The sequence below is a fragment of the Ursus maritimus genome, unplaced genomic scaffold, assembly GCF_017311325.1.
Source record: "Ursus maritimus isolate PB19 unplaced genomic scaffold, ASM1731132v1 scaffold_18, whole genome shotgun sequence".
Classification (NCBI taxonomy): Eukaryota; Metazoa; Chordata; class Mammalia; order Carnivora; family Ursidae; genus Ursus; species Ursus maritimus.
This window is the reverse complement of record NW_024424230.1, coordinates 43,665,129-43,682,554: the sequence shown is the minus strand read 5'-3', so window position 1 is coordinate 43,682,554 and position 17,426 is coordinate 43,665,129. Positions and strand designations below refer to the sequence as shown.

Sequence of the window (17,426 nt, the reverse complement as noted above, 5' to 3'; positions counted from 1 at the left end):
TTCTTCCCCAATTTGGATGCATTTTATTTCTTTTTGTTGTCTGGTTGCTGAGGCTAGGACTTGCAGTACTATATTAAATAACAATGGTGAGAGTGGACATCCCTGTCTTGTTCCTGACTCTAGGGGAAAAGCTCTCAGTTTTTCCCCATTGAGGATGGTATTAGCTGTGGGTCTTTCATATATGGCCTTTATGATGTTGAGATATGTTCCCTCTATCCCTGCTTTGCTGAGGAGTACTTTCAATTTTTGGCATGAAGATTAATGTAGAGTAAATCCATGCAAAAGTGTGATATATAGAGAGGGCTTGTTACAAGAACACTTGGGTCTGAGTTCTCTTTCCACCACTTATTATTTACATGACCTTTATAAAGTTTTCCTAAGCTCTTAGAGCATGTCTTCCTTAGTTAAAAAAAAAAAAAAGATGAATACCTGTATAATTTTCATATCCCATTATAGTAATTAATATATACTTTTCAGTGTGGTTGTGAGAGTTAAATGGGTTAATTTTTAAGGAGGTAGTTTGTAAATCATACAGCATAGAACAAAATTGTGTTTATTTTCCAGTGATTTTCTTTTAATCCGAAAAGGTTGACTATTGTTTCGCCAATTTCTCTCCAATTTACTGGTCAATTTATTCTTTAGGCATTTCTTATCTGTGATTAAAGTAAGAAGAAATTAATCTCTAGATGCCTTTCTTTCTTGTTTTTCTTCTATACCTCTTCCTTACCTAAATTCTGCCTCTTCGGTTTGTATATTCAGGACTAAAGAGTTTGTTGGAGTGAAGGCATCAGGAAATGATGTGCTCTTGGCTATTAGGGGAATCTAATATTTATTTTATACTGTAACTTACTTGGTGAAGAACACAGAAGTAGGCTTAGTGATCAGTTTCTTCCCCCCCTTGAGCGTGACTGTGTGTAACATTCTTTTTTTTTTTTCCTTATTCCATCTTCTAGTTACAGCAGTTGGAGCTTGCGCAGATACAGCATAGAGATGCTAACCTCACAGCTCTTGCAGCTATTGGACCAAGAAAGAAGAGACCACTAGAATCTGGGTCTGGAAGTGAGGTATTGAAGTAACGTTTGTTATTTTATTTTTCGTGTCAAGAGAGCAAACCAAAAGGAAGCAAAGACGTGTAGATAGTTTACCCTACCTAGCATGCTGGTGCTGCCAAATGCTTGTTAAAACTCTCCTTTGCCTGTTTTACAAAATCTTAATTTTTCCTGGTTTTTAGGATATATATCACTTTGAACTTTACTCCTGCTGATTACTTATTTTATACTGAGTCTCACTATCTTAGTTTTTTATTTCTGTACATTCTTTCCAATGGTCTTATGTAATCCTCTTCCTGCAGTGTATCTAAATCTAGCTCACCTCTTAAGATCAAATCTGCCCTGTTTATTTCCTGCATGAACCCCAGCTATTCATTTCTTCATTGACTTCTCCTTGTCTCAATACATAATGTGTTTGCATGGCAAATTAGTCTCTGTTCCACACAGGATGCATATTTTTTCTTTGTAAGGTTTTAAACTTTTTGAGCAAGACTATAATCCTATTCATTTGTATTCCCCCACAGAACCAGGCACTTATATACTCAATATGAGTTGTTAATTGTTTGACTAGCACCAAGGAGGGATCTTACTTACATCTTTAAGAGCAAATATTTGATGTAATGGTACATTTACGAATTGATCATCAGGGTGAGATACAGGTACGGTAAGAGCCCTGAGATAGGGTCAGCAATACAAGAGTCACGGCTCATCTGTTTTGCTCTGTCAGATTTAATGTGCTTTGAGACAAGCTCCTCCCTCACATTGACCCTGAACACTGACAGTTCCTAAATGAATGACAATCATCTCAGTAGAAGAAGGACTTAAAAATCAGTTGTTTTTCATTATAAATGTAGTGAATACAGTGTGTTCACATGCCCCCCCAGAAAATCACAGTATAAAAAAATGTTGAAGAATAAGTGTTTCCTTCTCACAGATGTCTAATCCCCCATCTCCTGCCCAACCAGACATAGCCATTATTAAGATTTCGACATAGCCTTCCAGAAATTTGTTATGAATATGGACACGTGTCTCATGGGTGTTCACAAATCCACGTGTTTGACTTTGTTTTTACTTAAATGTGTTCAAACTAGAGTTTCTGTTCTGTGCTTGATGTTTCTCCTTTTTCCAGGATCTTTTTCCATAATCTCCCTCATATCATTGACCTCTATACTTTTTAAAGATATATAGGACATTACTATGTTTAGATAAATGTAACTTATCAACCTGTCCTTTAATGGAAATTTAGGGTTTTTTTGCAGAACGTTCTTGTACTGACATTGTTGTTTGTCCAATGTAACTATAGGCTAAATTCCTAAAAATGGAATTCCTGGTTTAAAGGCTGTGCATAATAGGAATAACTTTTTGGAAAAATTCTAACACACAATGATAGAATAGTATAATGAATCCGCATATACCCACCACCCTGTTACACCTACTATCAGTTTATTCCCAGTCTTTATTTATATACATACCAACTTTCTCAGGTAAGTTTTTTTATCTCTCAGGTTATTTTAAAGTCATTTCTAGACTCAGTATCATTTTATTCTTAATTATTATTTGTTGCTTTTGATGTTTGTTAAACAAAAATGACCCTCGGAATAAGTTGTATCAGTTTTTACATCCATTAGTGTCTACTTTCCCACACTCTCATTAACACTGGGGATTATCTTTGCCCTTAGATTGTTGAAAATGCAATTTTTAATAGAATATTTAAATTACAAGTAAAATTAAGCAGGCTTTTCCTATGTATATTGGCATTTTAAATTTCCTTTTTTCCACTGAGTTATATTTTTCAATTGATTAAGAAAATGGAACACACCACATTCCCCCCACCCCCCACCACCTCCTTTTTTTTATTATTTTTATTTTTTCCCAGTGTGTCTGGGCTATATTCTTCTAAAAGTTTTTATTTTCCTAAAAAGAAAATCTTTTTTGTCTTCTGGACTTCCATTCTATTTGGGAAGGCCTTTCTTAAGGAGAATTAATGTGTTAATACATTTATCATTTTACCTTTTAACTATAAATCTTTGATTCATCCAGAATTTCTTTTGAGTAGGAGTTGAAATATGGCTTTAGCTTAATTCCCTTAGTCTTCCTTTGTTTTCCCCCAGGCTCACAAATTGTCCCAACACTATTTACTCAATATTTCTTTCCTCACTGATTTCAAATGCTACCTTTATCACACAAATTTTGTATTGAATACAAATTCCCATATGTATTGAGTTTGTTAATATACTCTGGTCCAGTGCTATCTAATAGAACTTGTGGTGTTAAAAATGTTCTATCCGTGGTGTCTCGAATGGCTACATACAACTGTTGAGCAATTAAAGTATGGCTACTGACTGAGAAATAGTTTTAAGTTTTTAAAATTAATGTAAATTTTAATAGTTACATGTAGCTAGAAGCTACTGTATTAGTGCAGGACTGTTCTATTGTTATGTATCTATGTGTAGCTATTTATGTATTACCCTAGCAAAAAGCAACAAGTACCATTTACCACTTTGGATCAGATATTTTTACCATAAACCTGGTGACATTAAAAAGAAAATAGTTAAAATTTACTACTTAGGAGTACTTAAATTTGCCCTTAATTTACTGCTGTGGTTTGATGTTATATATATGAAATTAGCTTTTAAATTAATAACAGCTGTACAGATGCTTATACATATGTATATATGAAATTAGCTTTTAAATTAATAACAGGCTGTACAGATACTTATACAGTAAATTAGGACCTACTGTAAGATTTAGAGTGTTTGCATGTTTGTATTGTTTATGTATATTGTTTAGGTGATGTGTTTGTGGTCCTTGGGACTACTAAAACAATAACTTTGTTTCCTGTGTTAATTTTGGATCCTTGGATTAGAAAGGATCTTTTTTCCTATTAGCAATATTTTCAGATAGTGCATGTAGCTTATTAATGATCCATCATTTTTAACGGTATTTCTTAATTTTTGTTGAATATAAAGATAGGTTTTATTTTAACTTCATAACATCTAAAAAAAGCACATCATTATACATAAAAGGAATTTTGGAGCTGTGAAAGTCCGAATCTTGAAACGTCAGCATGCAGTTTAACTTTCAGTGCTTTTTTACAAACATAAATAAAGTCTCTCGAGAACATTTAATTGTTTAATTGGCTTGAAATGCTGATATTTCTTTTTTTTAATTTTTATTTAAATTCAGTTAACATATAGTATATTATTAGTTTCAGAGGTAGAGGTCAGTGATTCTTCAGTCTTCTGTAACACCCAGTGCTCATTACATCACATGCCCTCCTTAATGTCCATCACCCAGTTACCCCATGCTGATCTTTCTTTTAAAATTAAGTGGTTATGGTACCAAATCAGCTACATGGTGCTTATAGTATTGATGTGTTTGGTATATGTTGCTTAAAATAGTGTTCATTTGCCAACCAGAACAAAAAAATTATCAAGTGGATAGTATATGCTCTTTCTGTCTAGAGGCAGGCTAGAGTCCTACCCCGTAAGAATTTAACTCTTGGGGTAAGAGGAGAAAGGACTTTTACGAAACTTTGCTTAGCAATAAGTTAGAAAATTTGATTGAAATCAAAATTAAAGTTATTAATGTGAAAAGGCACACCTTTAATCTTTATGTTCTTGAGAGGCACAGGTAGTGCCATTCTTTACCTCCTTTCTTTTTTGCCAGGCTGCAGGGGAACCATAACTTTCTGAAGTGTGCATTGTTATTTATTGTAGCTGACTTAGTAGAGATTTAAACATATTTATTGTCATCTAATATTTTCTATAAATATCACGTAGATCACTGGAATTTAGAGTATGTTATTACATTAGATAAAGAAGCAACTCCTTATATTTTGAGATATATTTTTTTAAATGTTATTTAGTTCACACTTCTATAAACAGATCTGCCACTTTTTCATAAATAAAACATAAATCTAAATTGTAGTCAAATCTTTTAAATTTTCCAGAGATTTAAAGGTTGACTCTGTCAGCTATGTTCAGGGACTTCCTATGAAATATGTTGAGTTGCACATTATGGGTTTATCTTTCCTTCTTCCCAAATTCCCCTTAAATGTTAATATAGGAGTGAAAATATCGTAAATATACAAGACTATAGAAGAGAGGAGAAAACAGCAGTAAGAATATTTAATAGTATTTGAGTTGAAATTGACTACAGACTAGAGGCATTCTTTCTGAAAAGGTAACTAACCAAGAGAAGAGGCCTTAAATATTAATAGTTAAGTACCTTTTAAATATGAACATGTCGGCAAGGATAACCAGATATGTAAGGGAAACCTCTTACATAAAAGATTAAAAGGAAAATATGGAAGAAAAGGCACATAGCAGTAGGAAACTGGAAAAAAATTTAAAAAGCAGCAGAATGTATTGCAACCATGAAACAAGAATAGAAACCCATTTTTAACAATGACTGGAAAAAATGAGACCCCTTGGATATTGAAAATATGAGAGCAGACATAAACAATAATAGAAGGGTTAGAAGTTAAAATTAGGACAGATCCAAACAAATATTAAAAAAAAAAAAGACAAAGATGGTATGGTGGATTTGTATTATGTCACTTTTGCTAAGCTGGAGCTACATACCCAGAATTCCTTTTTTGCGTAGCTCCCAGTTACCGTGAGCAATGAGGTGTTTTGATTTTGCAAGGTGGAAGTGAAACTGCAGCCATATTCTTATTCTCAGAAGGTCATGTGGGGACACTGGGAGCTACTATAGCTCACAAACGTTCTTGGCATGGGAGAGCCTCAGAGCTCCTCAGCTTTCCCCAAATCCTCTCTGTTGGCTTCTCCGAACCCTGGGCCAGGCCCAGCACCAGAGTTAACAGCTGGACATAAACTGACCAGGTTCATAATTACTTAGGGACAAATCTCTGTTATAAATGTCATATTTTGTATCATTCCTAGTGTTCTCTGTTGAAATGCTGACTGATAACAGAGGAACAGTACTGTAATGATGGGTTCCTATATTAGTTCTAGGTTTTCTAGAATGGGTTCTTGGGTCTAATTAGATTTAAAAGCATTAATGGCCCTGTTTCAAGTGGCATAGGAGACACTGGTGATCCATGGCATGCTGTAGCAAAATAGTAACTTTATCAGCTGTAGACACTAGTAATCAAGTGCCCGTAGAAGGTACAGCTTTGGGAGACCACGTATTTACTGCCACAGAACATTTTAACATGAAAATAAGAATAATGGTCCCTTCAAAAGTACACTGGGGAACCTAGGGAAGGAAAAGGCTTTAGATTCTGAGCTCGAAATCCACGTAAGGGAGTGAAAGCCTCTGTGATTGCTCTAAAAGAAACCCTTATCTCTTGTAGCCAAAGGCAAAGATTTCTGAAAACTAAACCCGAAGTCTAATCCTGCAGGTGGCTGAGTTACAATATAAATTGAATTTCCAGTTTTGTGGTCTCTCGTATTAAGGTTACATTGGGAAAGAATGGAAAACTGAAAAATGGGGTGGGGAGTAGGGGCAGATTCCATTGAAGCTGGGTACTTGGACTCCTTAATTCTGCCTATCCACCTTTACCAGTCCTATCCATGTCTGAGGGAGGTTAGTCTCCTGAGGAATCTATAATGGCTTCCCTTAAGGTTGTTGCCTTTTAAGAGACTGCTGATCTTCTTCAGGACCTACTCTCACCACTTCTAATTGCTTTTATACCTCTGTAACCCCACTTAAATTCCAACAGCCCCCAGAGTGTGAGGTACCTACCTACTAGGTGTTACCCATGAAGAAGTGTGAATGATTTTGCCTGAAATTACCTGGGGAATGGTGTGAGAATGGAATAGAGCAGAAGGAATAGAATTGGATCAGGCTGAATTTATTGATGGGGCTTACTAAGCTAAGATTCCAGATCAAAGGTATTAAGTCAGAGGGCTATGAGTGGCTCTAACAGTGTGCTTTGTTGGTAGACTGAAAACTACACTAAAAGGTGGCCTAAACTAAGTAAAGTTGAGATAGATCCTAGAACTTTATTTGTATACTATAGAGGAAGTTATCCAAAGGTTTAAGGAGATTAGAAGGCTAGGTGGATTTTTCTTTTTCTTTCTTTCTTTCTTTCTTTCTTTCTTTCTTTCTTTCTTTCTTTCTTCTATATTTTTTTTTAGATTTTGTTTATTTGAGAGAAAGAGAGAGAGTACAAGCAGCAGGGAGGAGCAGAGGTAGAGGGAAAAGCAGACCCCCTACTGAACAGGGAGCCCAGTTGGGTCTCAGTCCCAGGACCCTGGGATCATGACCTGAGCCGAAGGTGCTTAATGAGCCAACCAGGCTCCCCGAGTGGATTTTTCATTTAAAAAAAAAACCCAAGAAACAAAACTTGACCACACATGTCCCCTGGGGGGGGAGGGGAGAAGAGAACACTCCTTTTCTCTGAGAAATATATTCATGAGGAGAGCTACAACATCCTTGAAGAGCTCTGTTGGCTGCTTTTGTTAAACCATTTTTAATGGAAGGATAACTGTTGCCATCAAATTAGGATCCTTGAATTCATCAGGAGTAATGGAATCCCAGGTGACAGAGACAAGTACTGGCACTTAATTGCAAAAAAACAAAGGGTGAGGCTGTGATTACTGTAATGGTTACTGTAGTGGTCAGTGGTTGCTGTAATAGTCAGTAAAGCCAAAGCAGAAATCAGAGAAGTCTGAGTTGCAGAGATATTTGGCATGGGGTGGTTGATCATAGTATCCAACTGAAATAGGTGGAAAACCTTGTGAATTATTTTTTGATTTTTGTAAACAGAAGAACTCTAGACCTGGGGAACAGAAGTGTGACTTAGATGACCTCAATAAAGAGATTATAGCCCCTCAACCCGTCCCTAGACTTAAGCCAGTTCACAGATCTAATGACCTTTAAATAAAGGGAAAACCAGGTCATGCCATATAGCAAAAATTTATGGTGTTGATCTCCTTCTAGGCTTCCCCCAAAAGACCAGTGGCCATTTATTAGAGTAATGGACATTGGGGAATGAGAAATAATTAGATTTTTGGGGAATTGCTGAATATTGACTCAGAATGTAATGAGTTCTAGAATACCCAAACGCCACTGTTTTCCATCAGTCAATGGAGTTTTGGCTTAGGGCCATCAACAGTGGGACCGATGTGGTTATTTCCATATTTCTGGAATGCATAATTAGAGTAGACACAACAACTAACCAAGATCCCATATTGGTTCACTGACCTGTGGAAGTGAGAGAAAGTCAGGTGGAAGCCACTAGAGTGTCATCAACCTACCTAAGTAGTCAACTATTACCTAGAGAGATTACCGAACTACCCTTAAGAATTTGTTCACTCCTGTCACATCCCTATTCAACTCATCTGTTTGTTATTGAAGAAGACAGATGGATCTTGGAGAATGATGGTATGTTATCATAAACTTAATCAGGTGGTGGCTTCAGTTACAGTTGTTCCAGGTGGGGTTTTGTTGCTGGAACAAATCAGTGTAACCCCTGGCATTTAGTATGCAGATAGTGATCTGGCATATGGTTTTTCGCTATATACTTATTAGTAAAAACCATCAGAATTAGTTTGCTTTCAACTGGTGGGGTCAGCAGTATACCTCCGCTAACTTATCTCAGGGTTATATCAAGCTTTCTGTCATAAGCTAGTCTCCCACAGGACATTTATGCTGATCCATTATATTGATACCATGCTGGTTTGATTTGGTGAGCTGGATATAACAATTCCTTTTGTTGGTAAGGTGCATGCATGCCAGAGGGTGAGGATAATTCCCACAAAAATTCAGGTACCTGTTATCTTGGTGAACTTTCTAGGAATCCAGTGGTTTGGACTATGTTGAGGTACCTTTTCCAAACCAAAACAACAACAACAACAACAACAACAAAACCTGCTATATCTAGCTGACTTCTCCCATCACAAAGAAAGGGGCGCATTTGGATTTTAGAGGTAATATATACCTCATTTGACCTGAAATGAGGACTTCCCCCACCTTTCCACAAACCTTTCTCTGCTCGTTGACCTCACCAGGAGCTCCAAAGCCTACCTCTTTCACTCTCTGGAATCTATTCTGTCTGCTTTCTCTATTTTATTTTCAGTGGGTCCTTTTCTGTCAACTCCTCCTGTGTCCCTTTCTTATTCCCATCACTTACACCTTTTGATTTCTCAGATTGGTGATAAAAATTCACTTTACAGAGGGACTTTTTTAAAAAATCACCAATTTTTATGTTTAAAATTTTTATTTTCATCAAGAAACATGTTTATTGTAGAAAATGTAGAGAAGGAAATTAAATTATCCACATCCTATCACATTTTTACAAAATTCACAGAATGAGAATATTGGCAATCTACTTTTTTTACTTAACATTATCATATATACCTCTTATCCATGTCATTAAATGTTTTTCTACACATTTTGTTGGCGTACTGTAATTTATCCATCTCTCATTGGACATATTTTAGTTTCTAATATAATGAACCTATTTATAATTGTATGAACCTATTTATAATTAAATCTTTGACCATGGTTTTGTTTTTAAGATTTTATTTATTTATTTATTTATTTGACCGAGAGAACATGCGAGCACTAGCAGGGGAAGAGGCAGGGAGAGGGAGCATCTGACTACCGCTAAGCAGGGAGCCCGATGTGGGGCTCAGTCCCAGGACCCTGGGATCATGACCGGAGACAAAGGCAGATGCTTAACCAGTTGAGCCACCCAAGCACCCCCATGGGTTTTCTTTTGTTTTGTTTGTTTGTTTTTCCAGAACTAGAGTTGCAAGGTCAAATGAGATATTTATTATTAAAGTTCCTTTTAAAAAAATATTTACTGCTAATTGCTGTCCATGAAAATTGAACTAGTTTGTATTTCTACCAGCAGTATATGAAAGTATGTATTTATTAGTATCTCAATCAGCACTGGATATTGTTATTTTAAAACCTTTTTTTTTTAAAAAAGATTGTGTTCATTTTTTGATAGGGTAAGTGAGAGAGAAGGAGCAGGGGAGGGGTAGAGGGAGAGGGTGAAGCAGACTCGCCACTGAGCAGGGAGCCCAAAGTGGGGCTTGATCCCAGCACTCTGGGATCACGACCTGAGTTGAAGGCAGCTGCTTAACCAACTGAGCCACCCAGGCATCCCTATTACTTTCAAAGCTTAATGCCATTTGTTATCTCTTAGCTTTTGGTTAATCTCCTTTCTATTCTCTATTTGGAAGAGATGGCATTTGTATTCACTTATTCATTTATTCAGTCACCCAACTGTTTAGGTACAGTGGTGAAAAGAATAGAACTAGGTCTCATCTTGCTTGGAATTTATAGTCAAAGAGTTAGTTTTCTTTATGGCCGCTGTGCTGGATATATGCTGGTCTGGCCTATTCTGCCTTATAACTGAGCGTGACAGGACACCAGTGATGAACCTTGTTAGCATGGTGGGCCTTTTAGCATTTGGCCATGGATGCTTGTGGTTAAACTGGAAATTAGTATAATGTATATAAAATAACATTATCTGTGAAGAGTTGTTGGTGAACTTTTTAAGATTCCCATGTCTTTTCCTTGGGTATTTTTATTGTTATATTCCTCTGCTCCATTAATTATTTTGGTCACCATTCCTCCTGGGGCAAAGTAGTGTTTTAATGATGTTTTATATGTAATATTTGAGGCTTTGTAAGTTTTTTTTTCCTTCAAAGCACTTTAATTATAGTTATAATTATAGTTAGCATAATAATGGGCTTACGCTAAGAAAGATTATTTTTTTTAACTTATCAAGCCTTAAGATGATTCCTGTAAGTTGTCAGGCTCCCAAGAAGCAGTTTTTAAAAGTGTGTCTCTCTGCATACTGTTTCTGTAATTTAGACTAGTATTACTCTCCTCAGATTTCTTGAATTGTAGTATTCTCACATGACCAGTTATACCGTTATGCTTACTCCCTAATGTACTAGTAGCTCTTTGTTTCAGCCTTGTATGCAGCTATTTGGTTCCAACTTTAGTGACTATGAGAAGCAAGAATTGCCTGTGTGATATACGGCTGCCTATACTAAATATCAGGCCTTAGAGGGTTTTCCAAAGTGATAGATGAGCGCTAATTAACAACAAACTAATGTTTATGGGAAAAGTGGTTGGTAATTCCTTTGCTAAGTATGTCTTTCCAATGACAGTTAATTTCTCTGTGAAATTTTCCCAAAGTAGATGTTCAGATTGTCAGCAAATGTTACCAGTGAAAACGCAGGTTTACTTGGAAAGCAGTATATCTGCCTTAAATATTGCAACAGTACTTTCTGATAACATTTAGAGTATATTGTTGAATTCCTGTTTATGCATTTTTCCCAAGAATTCCATAGAGTATTAAAAACAGTAAGTATAAGTTGCTTTCAAAATGTTTATTTGAACTTGTTTGTATGACTTATCAGACTGTGCCAATCTTTCAGATATAATTCACATACCATAAAATTCAGTGTTTTAAAGTATATGGTTCAGTAGTTTTTAGTATATTCCCATGGTTGTGCAACTATCTCCATTATTTAATCCCAGAACATTTTTATCACTCCAGAAGGAATCTCCATAGCCATCGGCAGGCACTCCCTCCCACCTCTTTCAACCACTAATCTGCTTTCTGTCTTTATGGATTTGCCTGTTCTGGGCATTCATATAAATGGAATGATATAATATGCGGCCTTTTGTGTCTAACTTCTTTGACTTCACTTGATGTTTTCAAGGTCCATCCATGTTGTGGCATGTTATCAGTACTTCATTCCTATTTATGGCTGAATAATATTCCATTATCCATAAATTATATGGATATGTGACATTTTGTTTATCCATTCATCAGCTGATTGTTTATATACTTGGCTATTACAATTAATGCTGTTATGAACATTCATATTCAAGTTTCATTTCTTTTGGGTATATTCCTAGGAGCGGAGTTGCTGGGTCATATGGTAACTCTGTGTTTGACTTTTTGAGGAATTGTCAAACCGCCTTGCATAGCAGCTGTATCATTTTACATTCCTGCTTGCAATGCATGAGGGTTCCAGTTTGTCCACATAATGGTCAACAGTTGTTATTGCCTGTTTTTGGTTTAGGTTTTTTTTTAGTAGTCATTCCAGTGGGTGTGAAGTGGTCTCTCATTATGGTTTTATTTTGTATTTCTCTAATAACTAATAATGTTGGACATCTTTTCATGTCCCTATTGTTCATTTGTATGTTTACTTTGTGGAAATGAAGTGCAGTCAATCTATCTTTTTCTTTGCTTGCTTTTGCTTTAGGTATAATATCCAAGAAAGCATTGCCTAACCCAATGTTACAGGATTTGTATCTTAGAGTGTTATAGTTTTAGCTCTTACATTTATTTACATCTTTGATCCTTTCTGAGTTCATTTTTTATATGGTGTGAGATGGGTTCAAATTCATTCTTTTGCATGTAGATATCCAGTTGTCCTGGCACCATTTTTTGAAAAGACTATCCTTTCCCATTGTCTTAACACCCTTTTTGAAAATAAATTAATCGTAAATGTATGGGTTTATTTCTGGACTCTCTTTTCTGTTGATCTGTGTGTCTGTTCTGTCCTTATACAAATACCACAGTGTCTTGATTACTATAGCTTTGCAGTAAGTTTTGAAATCAGAAAGTGATTTTTCCAACTTGATTCTTTGTTTTCAAGAATTCTTTCAAGAGTTTCAAGAATTTCAAGAAATTCAAAGAATTTCAAGGTTCTTCGTTTGGGTATTCTGGGTCCCTTACATTTACATGTGTATTTTAGGATTACTTTGTCAATGTCTGCAAAAAAGGTAGCTAGAATTTTGATACAGATTACATTGAATTTATGGATCAGTTTGTGTAGTACTTCCATGGGGAAGGGAAGGGGCAGAGAGAGAATCTTAAGCAGGCTCCACATCCAGTGCAGAACCCATTGCGGCCCTTGGTCTCCCAACCCTGAGATCATGACCTGAGTCGAAGTCAAGAGCTAGACACTTAACCAGCTGAGCCACCCAAGCTCCCCAAAGAGAAGCTTTTTAATCACGAATTCAGTTTCTTGTTATAGGACCATGTACCAGGCATGTAGGTGGCCTTACATCCCTTTCCATTCTTTAGTCTTGTTCTCAGTGTCCATTCTTGAATTTACATATGTCAGTAAAATGCTAGTAGCCTAACCTTTCTTGTCATTAAATGATTGTTATGTTTTGATTGCAACATGAAAGGCAAGTTTGAATATTGAAACCATAAAGCAAATTAGTTAACATCTGCCTGACTTACCTTAGCATGTTTGCTAATTTTCTGCCACAAAGAACACCTTGGGAGTATCCTGATTCTTTTCTAAGCCTGCTGTTGCACATTCGTGGGCCATTTATAGGGTTCTGACCATGATAAATCATCTTCTGGATTTATCACTCCATTTAGTAATTTGGTTTCTAATGTTATTTCTTGTCTTACAGTTTGTTGCTATTGACAGTATTGTCAGTGGTTGTATTTGGTTTCCCTAATTAGAGATTTCAACAAAATCAGTTGTTCTTCATCTTCCCGAGTTGGTCTTACATATAGCACATAAAAGCATGGACTTTTTTCTTTTGAAGATTAAGTAAAGGTAGTCATTAGTTAAATTATCAGCTTTGGAATTAAAATGGTATGGTAGATTAAGTCTATTAACTGGATGATTTTTCATGCTGCTTACATATGCTTTGGCCATTAGCTTGTAGACTAGTGATTCTCAACTGGGGGCAGTACCTGCTCCTTTGGAGTGCTTAGAAATTTGTGGAGTATTGTTGTTCTGACACAGTGACTCAAGAGTTGGACTGTGCTACTAGCATTTGGTGACAGGGAGCCAGTGATACTAAACATCATGCAATATGAGAGGCAGATCCACCCAATCAAGCTTACTCAGAATTCTAATAACACCCCCATTGAGAAATGCTGACACTTAAATTTTTCAAGCACTTCAATAATACTTATAATCTCTTGAGTTGAATATATTCTAGAGTTTTACAATATCTTCTAGGTAACTTTTTATTTACAAACAACTTTTCACATAATGTTGGAATAAACATTTCTTTGTCCACATTCTCTGTACCTGTCATAATATTTGTGAGTATAGAATTCTGACATCACAGTGCTTCTCAAACTTTTATACCAAGCACACCAGACAGTAGAGAAGAGTAATCATGTTCCTTTGGGGGAAGTCTCAAGGAGGGAATGACTTTTAAAACTTCAAAGGAACTTTGCACTTGTTTTTAAGATCAAGGTGTAATTTATTTACAATAAGATGTGCTGGTTTTAATTATAACCACTATCCCGTATCAAGATAGAAAACATTTCTGTGACCCCAGAAAGTTTTTTCATGCCTTTTCAGTCATTACCCCTGCCATCCAACCTTTTACTTCACAGTTACTGATCTAATTTCCGTTACCATAGGTTAGTCTTGCCTGTTTTAGAATTTTGTGTAATTGGGGATCATACAGTAATGTACTTTTTTGTTTTTAAATTTTCACTCTGTGTGTATGTTTTTGAGATTTATTCACTTTGCACATGTCAGTAGTACATTCCTTTTTAGTGTTGAGTAGTACTCCATTGTATAAATGGTCCATAATTTGTTTATTCATTGGACACTTGGGCTCCTTCTAATTTTTGGCAAGTACAAATAAAGCTGCTATCAACATCCCTGTAAAAGTCGTTTTGTGGACATATGCTTTCATTCTCTTAGATAAATACTTAGGAGAGCAACTGTTGAATCATAAGATAGATGTAGGTTTAATTTTATAAGAACTTTAAACTTTTTTCAAGTTGTGCCATTTCACACTCCCTTTAGCAGTGTACTTTTATTTTCATGAAGGTGTCTTTTGGAAGAACAGAAGGGTTTAACTTCGATGAAGTGTAATTTATCATTTTTTTCTTTTATAGTTACTGCTTTCTGTATCCTAAAAAAATTAGTGTACCCATAATTTTGAAGATTTTTTTTCTTAGAAGCTTTATATTTTACGTTTTAAGTGTTTGATCTTCTTATATTTTAAGTGTTTGATCTTCTTAATTTTTATATCTGATCTGAAGTTAGGGGTTGAGGCTAATTTTTTAATATACAGATATCTTGTTGCTCCATCCCATTTATTGAAAAGACTTACTCCATTTACCATGACTTACATTTAAAATCAATTAACTGTGTATGTAGAAGTACATATTCATACTTCATTCTGTTGATCTGTTTTTCTATATTTATGCCAAAACCACAGTCTCTTGCTTACTGTAATAATTTTGAAATCCAATAGTTGAAATTCTCCAACTTTGTCCTTTTTCAAGAGTGTTTTTTGACAATTCTGGGTCCTTTGCATTTTCATATGAATTTCAGCATCTTCTTGTCATTCTTACAAAAATGTGTATATATGTGTTAGGATGGCATTGAATCTATAGATCAGTTTGTGAAGAACCAACATCTTAACAGTCGTGAGGCAATATGAGCTTTGTATATCCTTACATGTATTTCTGTCATCTTTAATTTCTCCCTGCAGTGTTTTAGCTTTCTATTTAGAAGTCTTCCAGGTCAGGATGCCTACGTGGCTCAGTTGGTTAAGCATCTGCCTTCAGCTTAGGTCATGATTCCAGGGTCCTGGGATCAAGCCCCACATCGGGCTCCTTGCTCAGCGGGGAGCCTGCTTCTCCCCCTGCTTGCTGCTCCTGCTGCTTGTGCGCGTGTGCTCTCTCTCCCTCTGACAAATAAATAAATAAATCTTAAAAAAAAAAAAAAGTCTTCCATGTCTTTCATTACATTTATATATAGATACTATTTTCTTGATGCTATTGAAATGGTATTTTTATATTATACTTTTCAGTTCATTGCTAATATAGCAAATCTTGTATCCTCCAACCTACTAAGTTTACCTAATTGTTCTGTAATTTTGGATGTAAATTCCTAAAGATGTGCTAAATAATCATGTTTACAAATCAAAATAGAGTACTTCTTTCTTTCCAGTCTTTGTGCTTTTTATTTATTTTTTCTTGCCTCAGAACACTAGCTAACATCCCCAGTATTGTGTTGAAAAGAAGTGGTGAGGGCGGACATCCTTGCCTTGTTTCTGATCTTAGGGAAAAAGCACTCAGTATTTAACCTTTAAGTATGATTTTGGCTGTAGGTTTTTTATAGAGGAAATTCTTCTCTTCCTAGTTCACTGAGAACTTTTCTGATGGTGGGTGTGGAATTTTGCCAAAGCTTGTCTGAATTTATCTGATTATCATGAGTTTTCTCCTTTATTCTCTTAATTTGATCATTTGTATTTGTTTTTTAAATTTTAGCCAGCTTTTTAATCCTGGGATAAATCCCAGTTGGTCACAATATAAAATGATTATTCACGTTGCTGGATTCTATTTGCTGTTCATTCGTTTTGTTTAGTATTTTTGCCTCTGTGTTCATGAAAGATATTGGTCTATAATTTTATTTTATTTTATTTTATTTTTAAAGATTTTATTTATTCGACAGAGATAGAGACAGCCAGCGAGAGAGGGAACACAAGCAGGGGGAGTGGGAGAGGAAGAAGCAGGCTGATAGCAGAGGAGCCTGATGTGGGGCTCGATCCCACAACGCCGGGATCACGCCCTGAGCCGAAGGCAGACGCTTAACTGCTGTGCCACCCAGGCGCCCCTGGTCTATAATTTTAGCTTGTTATAGTGTCCTTGTTAGTTTGAGCTTGAGTTATGCCAGTGTTCGTTCTTCCTCTTTTCTTTTTTTTTCTTTTTTAAAGTGTTTAAGTGTCTAAGATAGGCCTTATTTCCTCCTCAAGTGTTTGATAGTATTTACTGATGAAGGCACCTGATCAGGCCAGGAGTTCTTCATGTGAGGAAAACTCAATACTAGATTCTCTCTTTTTGTGTGTGTTAGTATTTGAAAGTTGTGTTTCTCAAAGAATTTTTGCATTCATCTAGATTGTTGGAGACATTCACATAAAATTATTCTTTGTATCTCGTTGTTGTCTTTTAATGTCTGTGGTGATGTTATTTTTTCTTTCATTCCTGATATTGATCATTTGTGTGTTCTCTTTCTTCCTGATCAGTCTAGATAAGGGTTTATGTTTTATTAATCTTTTCCAAAAACTAACTTATGGCTTTATTACTTTTTTAAAAAATGTTTTTCTATTTCTTATGTCATTGATTTCCACTCCTATTTATTTCCTTTCTTCTAATTCCATTGAGTTTAATATTTTCTTTTTCCAGCTTCTCAGTTGAGGTGAAGGTTGAGTATACTTTTTTATTCTAATATAAACATTTAACATTATAAATTTCCATTAGTTTGTGGGAGTGAAGCCAAAGCAGAAAAGCTCTAATAATTGGATATGTTGTGTTCTTATTATCGTTAAATTTAAAAAATATTTCCTAATTTCCTTTTTTGATATCTTCTTTGAAATACAGACTGTTCAGAAATGTGTTGTTTAATTTCAAATATTTAGTGTTTTCAT

General features: G+C 35.5%; 1 protein-coding gene across 1 annotated transcript in view; it reads left to right on the top strand.

Annotated features, from left to right (window-relative positions):
• TAF4B (TATA-box binding protein associated factor 4b) overlaps positions 1–17,426 on the top strand; it is a 127,009-nt gene that overhangs the window by 98,438 nt on the left and 11,145 nt on the right. The window contains exon 14 of the mRNA XM_008692810.2: positions 954–1,064. Within this exon, the coding sequence (XP_008691032.2) occupies positions 954–1,064 (111 nt within the window). The remainder of the gene's footprint in view (positions 1–953; positions 1,065–17,426) is intronic.